Source organism: Sarcophilus harrisii, chromosome 3 (genome assembly GCF_902635505.1).
Source record: "Sarcophilus harrisii chromosome 3, mSarHar1.11, whole genome shotgun sequence".
Lineage (NCBI taxonomy): Eukaryota > Metazoa > Chordata > Mammalia > Dasyuromorphia > Dasyuridae > Sarcophilus > Sarcophilus harrisii.
The window spans coordinates 3,003,009-3,013,828 of record NC_045428.1 but is presented as its reverse complement, the minus strand read 5'-3'; the positions used below and the strand labels follow the sequence as shown (position 1 = coordinate 3,013,828).

General features: G+C 43.2%; 1 protein-coding gene across 3 annotated transcripts in view; it reads right to left on the bottom strand.

Annotated features, from left to right (window-relative positions):
- Positions 1 to 5,689: 5,689 nt before the first annotated feature.
- Positions 5,690 to 10,820, bottom strand: part of ATP13A3 (ATPase 13A3) — a 63,362-nt gene continuing 58,231 nt past the window's right edge. For all 3 annotated transcript variants that reach the window (XM_031957386.1, XM_031957388.1, XM_031957389.1), the window contains one exon: positions 5,690 to 8,516. In XM_031957386.1, coding sequence (XP_031813246.1) covers positions 8,319 to 8,516 — 198 coding nt within the window. In that variant the 3' untranslated portion in view covers positions 5,690 to 8,318. The remainder of the gene's footprint in view (positions 8,517 to 10,820) is intronic.

Genomic DNA, 10,820 nt, shown 5'->3' with positions numbered 1-10,820 from the left:
ATAATTCCTAATTATTGCTCTAATTTTCTTGTATTTGGTGGGCAGTTCACTCTTTGATACTAGCTATTTGATTTTCCTTTTTCTAATCAAATTAACTAAGTTTATCTATTTTGTTAGGCTTTTTTCATAAAACCAACTCTTAGTTTTATTCTTTTTTACTTTCAATTTTATTAACCTTCCCTTTTATTTTCAAAATTTCATATTCAGTATTTAACTAGGTTTTTAATTTGTTCTTTTTCTAGCTTTTTTGGTTACATGTCCAATTCATTTATCTTCTTTCTCTATTTTATGCAAATAAGCAACAACATATAAAATTTCCCTTAATTTCTGCTTTGGCTGCATCCCATAAATTTTGGTGTCATCTCATTACTGGCATTCTTTTGGATGAAATTATCGTCTCACCCACTCATTCTTTACGATTATTTAGCTTCCAATTAATTTTTGGTCTATTTTCCCCTGGCCCTTTAAGACATGTAATTTTTATTGCATCATGATCTGAAACAGATGCATTTACTATTTCCACCTTTCTGTATTTGATTGAGGGTTTTATGAGGGTTTTTTTTGCGTATAGGTTTCATGTGCAGCTGAGAAAAAAAGTATATCCCTTTTTGTCTCCAATTTTCTCCAAAGGTGTATCAAAACTAACTTTTCTAAAATTGTATTTACCTCCTTAACTTTTTCCTTGTGGTTTGTTTTTATCTTATCTCCGATAGAACAAGGTTGAGATTGCCAACTAGCATAGTTTTGTTGTCCATTTCTTCTGCAGCTCTTTACTTTTCCTCTAGGAATTTGGATGCTATACCACTTGGTATATACGTTTAGTATTTATATTACTTCATTATCTGTGGTACCCTTTAGCAAAATGTAGTTTCCTTAGATCTTTTGGATTTTTGCTTTTGCTTGATCTGAGATCAGAATCACTAACCTCTGCTTCCTCCCCCGCCTCCCCACTTCACCTGAAGCATAATATTGTGCTCTAGCCTTTCACCTTTACTCAGTATGTATCGCTGCTTTAAATGTGTTTCTTATAAACAACATTGTAGGACTTTGGCTTTTAATCAAGTCTGCTACCTGCTTCCACTTAATCTCATTCCCAGTTAAAATTATTTCCCACCATCTTATCTTCCCCAAGTCATACTTTCATTTCTCCCTTTCCCTCCCCAGTTTTGTTTCACCACCACCTCCCCATCAATCTGCCCTCCCTCCCCTTTCCTTTCCCTTTCCCCTTCTACTTATATTCTCCCTTTTATTAGCCTCCCCTTTCCCTTCCCCTTTCCCCTCCTACTATTCCATCCCATGAAGTCTTTAATGCAATGACAACAAAAGAAATGAAAATGCTATGCTATGATCTACATTCATTCCCCACAGTCCTCTATGGGTGTTGATGGCTCTCTCTCACACAAGACCATCGGAACTGGCCCGAATCACCTCATTGCTGGAAAGAGACACGTCCATCAGAATTGATCATCCCATAATCTTGCTGTTGCCATGTATAATGATCTCCTGGTTCTGCTCACTTCACTCGGCATCAGTTCCTGTAAGTCTCTCCAGGTCTCTGAAATCCTCCTGCTGGTCACTTCTTACAGAACAATAACATTCCATAACATTCATGTGCCACAACTTAATTCAGCCATTCTCCAATTAATGGGCATCCACTCAGTTTCCAGCTTCTCACCACTACACAAAGGGCTTCCACAAACACTTCTGCACATGTGGGTCCCTTTCCCTTCTTTAAAATCCCTTTGGGATATAAGCCTAGTAGAGACACTGCTGAATCAAAGGGCGTGCAGTTTGATAGTCCTTTGGTCATAGTCATTGCTCTCCAGAATAGTTGGATCAATTCACATTCCACCAGCAATGTATTCATGAAGGACTTTCTTTTGGATTTCTTGAACATGGTATGAGCTTAACCAATGATTGTTGATTAATATTCACATTAATAAGTGCTTTTCACTGGGCCAGCTGGAATTCCTTTCATTTGAACTGTTCCTATTTATTGGCCCTCACTGAGACCCTTCTGGAAGAGAGCCTACCCACAGAGGGAGATGAGGAGCTATGTCCTGGTTATATACGCCCTCACTTGGCTCTGCCCTCTTCAACATCCCCAACAGGATCCCTGGAGTCACTTGTCCCCCACTATCACTTCCCAATTCCCCAATTAGCTCTACTCAGTATCTTTCTTCCTCTGAAGCTCATGTAATTAAATTTTCCACTCAGTCCAAATTATGGGAGCTTAGTGTGCCCAGCCCAGGTCACTTTCCCTCCTTCCTTGCCATCTTCTTCCCAACTATTGCACGGATGCAGGGAACTTGAATATTCACGCTCCATTCCTTGCCACCTCAAGGCTCAGGACCATCTTCCCTCTGCCCAAGGCTCACAGCCAGCATGCCGGAGAGCTCACCATCACCCACAGAACCCATTGTTCTGCATAAAATGCCTTCTCGTAGATGACCATCACCTCTCCTCAAGCTTTCTCTGCCTTCATCCAGATCCCTCCATACTTGCTCAAACCAACCCTCCCCAACTCCAACCTCATCTTTAGCCATTGCAACTTGACCCCGTCTTGTTCTTGAGTCATTTGCCCACTTGTCCTGTTGTCCCTTCTCACTTACCAGAGTAGGTTGAATAAATGGGCAGAAATGGAAATGGCATCTGGAGGAAGACTGAGGGGGACCCATGGAAGGGAAGGAACAAGGACCCAGTTCCCACTAGCACTCTTCATCATTTCTGGAGCAGCCAGACCCGAGTATCACTCTGCTCGGCCTTGCCAGCTCTGCTCCTGCCCACAAGGCACTGAAGGAAACCAGATTCTCACAACCAAGCTAACTCGGCATGTTACAACCCAAATCACTCAACTTGAACTGGCTGCTCAGTGCCCCAGAGCAGTCCCCTCGTTCTTCCCTAACCATCACCCACCTCACTCCTCAAGGAAGTTATTCTGAACATCCTCAAGTCCTCAAACCTCCAGCACCTTCTTCTCCATCCACTCTCAGCAGAGGACCTGACTTCTTGGTTCACTAAGCTACATGAGACCATTCTAACTATGTCCAAGGGGCTATCAAACTCTGCATCCCCTTTGATCCAGCAGTGTCTCTCCTGGGTCAGCATCCCAAAGAGATCATCAAAAGAGGAAATGACTCCAGTGGGTGCCTCTCCAAACAATGATACTTGGCAACACCTGCTTAAGCTCCAGGATTCAAGGTCATCTTGATCTGGCTTTGAACCCCACCAAGTGCCAGCCAGCACTCCGGCAAAGATCGAGAAGAATTAAGAACGAGTGTGTTGGGCATGTATCATTAATCAGGATGGCAAGGGAGTGAAACTGTTTCTATAGAAAATGCCTACTTTCTACTAGTACCAAAACATTATCCCTTCATGCACTGATTTATCCATTTTATGTTTCCTTAGTAATTTTGCAGTTTTAAAACTTAAAAACGGAGAGCATAGATACAATAAACTTGTCTTGACCCTCAATACTGGTTATTCTTTCTTTTCTTGCTTTTGTGGTCTTTTCAAGAGCCAATACAGCTGGTCTGTCATTGGCATTTCACATACATGTGCAAAAAGGTTTGTGGCAGCTCTTTGTGGTGGCAAGGAAATGGAAACTGAGTGGATGCCCATCAACTGGGGAATGGCTGAATAAGTGATGGTATATGAATGTTATGAAATATTATTGTCCTATAAGAAATAGGTCCTTCCCAGTGCTTACAAATATGCCCATGACTTCTCATGATGGTGGGAGTGACTTCAAGTGATAAAATGAATATGGAGAAAAAGAGGGAAAAGGAAGGTTCACAAATGGGCTAAAAATTTAGATTAGACAGAAACTACACGTTTCTATTTCATGAACTCTGAGAAAATTTGATAAAGTACTGAATAATATAAAGAAAAAAAAAAGACTACATTTTAAGGCAAAGGAAAACTTGTTTTTGATGTGAGATGGTGCCGAGTTATTTGTCTTTTATATAATTATATCAACTCAATTGAGATAAAATGAGAACTGTAAGAAAAAGATGTAGTGCAAAGGCGAAATGACAGCCCGGAATTAAGTAACTGAAAATCAGAAAACAGGAATGGACAATAGAAGTAACATCACCAGTTATAGTCTCATCAGGAAATTTATTACGTAAATTATTTTTCACAGTAGACAATAAAGAGCCTAGAAGCACTTTAGCAAGCAATCCCCTGACTTAGTGAGGTGCTAAAACCTTGCTAGAATATGGTGAGCGTAAGTAGTATTAAGTCATTAAACAGAGAGAAGTCAGAAGTAAAGACCAGTTTAAAGAAAGCTTGGTTAAAGAGACCCAAGTCAAATTAACCCAAGAAAATTTAAATATGAAAATGGAAGAGCAACAGAAGAAAAATGTAAATGATTTTAAGAGAACTATTTTTAATTATTTTTTCGATCAAGGATAGGGAAATCACCACACCTGAACCCCAATATCAAAATCCCAGCTGTGCTTATAGAAGAATGGAGAACAGTTGAACTAGTGTGTGGGTACAATGAAAAGTACCATACAGCAAGAAGACATATGAAGATCTCAAAAACTTAGGAAAGTCTGTATGTAATAAGCAGCAAAACCTGGGTCGTATCAATGTAATCAAAGCCAAAGTACCAGATAATGAAACTCAGCAGAGGCTGGATGTGGGAAGGATGTCACGTGCATTATCGGATATGTTCACTACCAGACGTCTCTGATCAATTTTGTCCTCTTGGATTCCATGCTATTTTGTTTTGGCCTTTTCTGATTCTACTCTGTAGAATTAGCTGGATCTCTCAGCTGTGTCATCTGCAAAGTTGGTAAGCACATCATATATTCAAATCACAACAGTACAACACTAGAAATGTACTTAAAAACTCAAAAAATACAGCACTTCTGTGGGTCAGGAATTTTTTTTTTTTTTAACTGCATCAATAAGTTGTTAGCAAAACGGCTAAAATGAAAATGCTAGATGCTGGATGAGCAGTGGGGAAATGGGATCTTACTGCAGTGTCAGTGGAGCTGAGAAGTGGTCCTCCCATTTTGGAAAGTGAAAGCACTGTCTAAAAAGTCACTGAACTGTGTACATGGCCTTTGACACCAAAGAGATCAAAGAAAGAGGGAAAGGGGGACACATAAGAACAAAATATTCATAGCAAGTCTTTTCAAGGTGGCAAAAAATAGGAGCGGTATCAATTGGGGAATGGATGAATAAATTAAGATACATGATGAATGCTATTGGGCTCAAAGAAATGATGAAGGGAATTGTTTGACAAACGTAGGATGACTTCAATGAAGCGAGGCCGGGTCATGTGAGAGAACCAGAACAACAACTTACACACTATCAACAATGTTATAAAGATCGTGAACAATCGTGAACAACAGCACAGGGACTAACAGGCAATCAATCAAAGTGCAATTTAAGAAGTACTTTTTGGACATCGTCAATGAAGAAGGTGATTTTGCTTAAGTAACTATGTGCTTCTTCCTGCAAAGGCCTTCCTTATCCCCCTCACCCCTTTAATGGAAGTGGAAGCGGGAGAGGAAAAAAAAAAACAAAAAAAAAAAACAGATTTCTGATGATTAAACAATAAAATAATAGAATATGCCGGCCCTCCAGAAATCCAGATCCATGGTGTTAGCAAAGAGCCTGGATCACTAAAAACCCGAGTTCAAACAAACCACAAACTCACAATCACAGGAAAAAAAAAAGAAAAAAGAAAATATATTTTATTCACTTCAGTTTCATTTTGAATAGCTTTAATCCAAAGATTTCACAGGCTATTTACAATTTTGAATTTACAATTCTGTATGTCTGCCTTTTTGACAACAGGTACCATTCTCGAGCAGCAATACTTATTTTAAAATATAAAGATGCGGTATCATTTCTCTGATATAAACCAACTTTCTTCTTTAAGCCAAGTTTTCAGGGAATTCTGTAATCTAACAGGAAATAACTTTATTTCTATTAATTTCATGTGCACATAATTATGAAATTCTAGTACATTAAAAATAGTTGTAAATGCCCATAAACTGTACAAAATTAACATCCAGAATTCTAAAAAGTGTTCAAAACCACCCTCCCTCCTCCCAAAATATACAAAATTTAGATTACAATGTCAACAGTGCATGCACAAAATCCTAGAATGTTTCGAATGTTTTCCAAAGTTCGAATTCTAATTCTGTCCGGACACTTCATCTAATAATGGTTTGGGGAACAATGCATACAAACATATTAAATTATGATCTGCCATGCCTTTGACTGTTCAGAGCTCTCTATAAATAAGGGAAAGCAAATAAAATTAAATAGAATGAAAATGGGAACGATTCTGTTCAAATCCAAGTGCTTTGGAAAGATTGTTCTAAGTGAAGGATTTAAAAGGGAATAGGAACAATCATTTATTTTGTACTTGGTTTGTCCACTTTGATTCAAACATTATTTGCAGCATTGTTTTTGCAACAGACAGTACTAGAGAATAGAAAACATACAGTTATCATTAATTATATCTGGGAGGGAGGTGCCAAGGGGAAGAGGGATAAGGAACCTTTCAACAACCCTGAGGGACACACTTTAAAAATCTGGTTATTTATTAAAAAAGTAAAAAAGTTACATATCATTATTTAACAATTACTTTCTTTGACATACCAGTCCCTTAAGTATGTGCATAAATAAAATTTAAATCCACAATATTTATAAAATCTTATTACATCAAAATAAGACATGTACAGATTTTAAATTTTAGGTATGTATACACTCAAATAATTTAATATGAAATTCAGAATCAAAATTTCTATGTAATGGCAAGCCACACAGCAGAAAGGACATCTTCTATCTAGGGCATGTAGCAGGGCCCACTAAAGCTGCTCACCTGAATTCACAAAAAACCATTCTCCCACACTCTGGACACCATCAGTTATGACCTACAAAGCACCCCCCCCCCCCCCCCCCCATCCTGTGGTCAAAGCTAGCTTCCTCCAAAGCCTTCCTGTGAGAACACGGACAGATGCGGCAGGAACCCTCGAAGCCCTAGCCCAGAAGAGCGGGGGCTCCCCAACAGCGGCCACACGCTTGCTTACAGATAGGAAGTGGGATGAGACGTTAGAGTTTTTAAGCTGCTGCTTAGCCACTCTCGTGTAGTTACTTAAGCGTGAACCACAAAGAAAGCCACAGCTGGGGCAGCAGGCAGGCCCTGCTCCGTGGTACTGAGATTTGTGCGCGTATTAGGTACCTTGAACAAGCAAGTTAGGAAAGGAAATAAAAGCGAAATGAAAACAGTGCTCGATCACAGCCCAAAAGGTCTAAGATGCATAGATAGCTTCGTGGAGTCACTCCATGGAACAAACCTTGAACAAAAGTAATGACAAGTGGATTCCTATTCCCTTCTCTCTCTCCCCCGAAAGCCTGGCTGGGAGCTGCCAGGTCAGCAGCCACCCCCCTCCCCCCCCGCCCTCCCTCGTCAACACCCCCATGGAGAGGCCCTCGCCACCCTCCTGGGGCCGGCCATTGGGCACCGAGGACCATGGGGCCGCGATAGGGCCCTCCGCTCGGGGGATGGGCTGGACCAGCTAAAACCCTGGGGGGGTGGGGGGTGGGGGGCGCCCAGCCCTTCTCCCTTCTTCATAACCACCGCTGCCCCCTAGTGGCCACACCGCGCCAGCTGCCCAGCTCCTCAGCCATCGGGGACAGAGCTTGCAAGTCTAAGCCATAATAGGAACAAATTAGGACCCAACTGTCGGAGTCCTCGTTGTCTCATTTCTGGACAAACAGGTAAAAGGAAGGAAAGCTGCAGAACCTGGCGAGGTCTCTCTGACGGGGAGGGGAGGGGAGGCCTAGAAACAGCTGGCCCGGGGGATGCTACCACCGGGAACGAGAGGCCCTGGGGAAGCCAGGAGCAAGAGGATGCCCCGAGTCAGGACAGGCAGCCTGGGCGGCGGCGGCGCTCACTTCCCGCCGTGCCCTGCTCCCACAATGCCCCCTCCTGGCAGCACTCCACTCCCTGCAGGGCTCTGCTCCCGGCAGTGCTCCCAGCAGTGCTCCTCCCAGCGTCCCCCCCAGCAGTGCTCTGCTCCCAGCAGCGCCTCCCCACAGCACTCCGCTCCCCCCTCCGAGCAGCACACCCCCGCATCACTTCAGCATCCAGCATGGGACAGCAGCAAGTGGGATGAGATCAGGCCCAGGCACTCCCCTGCTCTGGTTGAGAACACAGGGCTCGGAACCTTCCCCATTTTACCAAAGCTAATCTAATCACCCTGGGGGGCTCCCACTCTATCCGCATTCCCAGAAAGTCCCCCTCCACCCCCGCCCCCGCTGCTCTGGCGCCGGCCCGAGAGTCGCTGTTACGTCACAGTGATGACTTGACAGGATCCGTTCTCCTTCACCAAGGCTTTGGCTTCTGTGGTCGTGCTGGGCTTTGGCGGCCACTCGGGGTCGACCAGCAGCTCCTGGGCCAGATGCATGTACTTGGCCTTGGGAAGCTTCGTCCTACAGCCAAACACCGAGGAGATGCAGCACTTTCCCCAACGCTCCACGGACTCCTAAGAAAGGGAAGAAAAAAAAAACAGCACGTGAGGACAACGCTAAAACGCCAGCTTTTCAAGAGTTTAGCAGCCAAAATGCTCCATCCAAGCCACAATTGGGTCCAAGAATGGCCCCGAGAGGGAAGACACTCCCAACAACTGAAATTTTTTCCAAAAAATGAGCCTCCCTCAACTCATCTCTCTCTCTCTCTCTCAAAAAGCTCTTTTCCTAAATGAGAACTTTGCTAACTGGCTGAAAACAATCCTAATTCACTAATGAGGCCATTTCAGGATTACTAAGGTCCCAACTGGACGCCCTTGACACCCTGTCGGCCTGACGGTGGGCTGGCCACTGCACTCCATGCACTGGGTGCTCAAGGATGCAGGAGGCGTTTTCCCTGTAACTAGCAGCCACTGGTTTCTTGATGCATGCCAAAGCCATTCTCTGAGAAAACCCAAAGAAAAAGGACTGCAGACGTCTCCCTCACTGTTCTGGTCTCAAGCAGGGGTCAGAGAGTACTTCACTATTGCCAAGCCTTCCCCAGTTTATTTGATTTATAATGTTTGTATGTTCCGGACCTATTTTTTCCCCACATTGACCTCTCTATTAGATTGAATTCCTAAAGAGAAGAGACTTCATTTTTCTTGCATCCTCAGTGTTTAGCACAGTGCTTTGCACACAGTAGGTGCTAAATAAAAAACATGACATTAATATATGTAAAATTTCAAAGCAATTCCCCCCCGCCCCCAAATTTAAAGGCCCTTCCTTTGGAGGAAAAGGACAGAAAAACCTTCCCAACACAGCAACATCAAACACACACTGCCAAGTTTTGCATTAGGGCCAGCTGGGGGCTTCCCCACCTCTAGGCTGTACGTGAATCAACTTTTTAGTAGGGAGAAAAGTGGAAGATGGTGTCAAGTAAGAAAAGGCAAAGAGGAGAAGGGATTACATGAGCAGGTTTGACAATATGACTAAGAACTGAAGAGGAGAATTTGTCATCGAGAATAAAAATAATTCATTCCCAAGTCAAAAAAAGAAATCATCTGCATCCAGACTTTTCAATCCATAGAGATCATTGATTCTGTAGGAGCTAAGAAATTGCAAAGGATCGACAAATCCATGGGAAACCAGATCAAGGCGTTTTGTGGGGCTGTACTTATTATGATCGTGAAGAAAACGTGCCTTCTCTAGACAGCAGGTTCCTCCGTACCTTTTGCTAGTTCACATGTACATGGCTGCTACGGTCAACAGAAATCACTTTTTCAAAAAGGAACTTAAAACACTTTTAGTGGATCAAGACAACACTCAGACCATGATTTAAAGCATGACTGAAAACTGAATGATCAGGTAAATATAAGAACCAAGATAAATTGTTTCTATTGTTAGATGCAATATCTCTTCACCTTCCCAAAAAACCACACACACACACAATGGACCAACTTAAAAAAAAAAAAAAAAAAAGTTCTCTGCTTACATCTTCAAAGCAAACAAAAATGAGACAGAAGCAGCATCTCACAGATCCTCGGCAAAGGAGAGGAGGCGAGAACATGAGGAGCAAGAGGGGCCGAGCAACAAAGCCGAGCGCGATGCGGAGCCACAGCGCCAGCTGGGACAGGAGCCGGCCCATGGGCCTCAGTCAGGGAAGGGGCCTGTCCGAGAGGAGAGGAGCTGGCCAGAGCCCAAAGGGACTCCACACTGGGGGGCTTCTTCCTGCATTCTACAGGCCTAAGAGACCCCCCTGCCTTTGGCCGAGATGGCTTTTTAGAAGCAGAGGCCTAAGAATGGCAGCAGAGATCACATGGCCGTGGTCACATTTGGGAAGGGCTTTTAATGGTATTGTGTTTCTTCTGAGCTTTCTGTGTCAACAGAAATATTTTTCAAAGTGTCTCTTGCCCCCAGAGTAACATATAAGGCAGAGAATAGGAAGTCAAGCCAAGTCTCCAAAATTGTGGATAATCCTTATTCTGATGAGCACGATGACTCAAATTGTCTCTGCTCATATGTAAGCCATCTATAATCCTTGACAGTGCTAACTCTCCCTGATGGCATCAGAGCAGGGAGACAGCATAACAGCAAGCGGAGAGACGTGAAGTCTTCATGGAGCTGGCAAATGGCCTGCTGCAGCCAGCTGAGTGTCAAATTCCCCCCCCCCCCCCCCAAGGGCAATCTCATTTTGCAAACTGAGGAAACCGAGGTCCAAGAAGTCAAATAGTTTGTCAAACAGACAATTATCCACAGAAGCGGTGATGAAGAACACACTGATGTGCTGGCATATCCTGAAATGACTTACGATGGAACTAAGCCAAAATCCCATTTTCTAG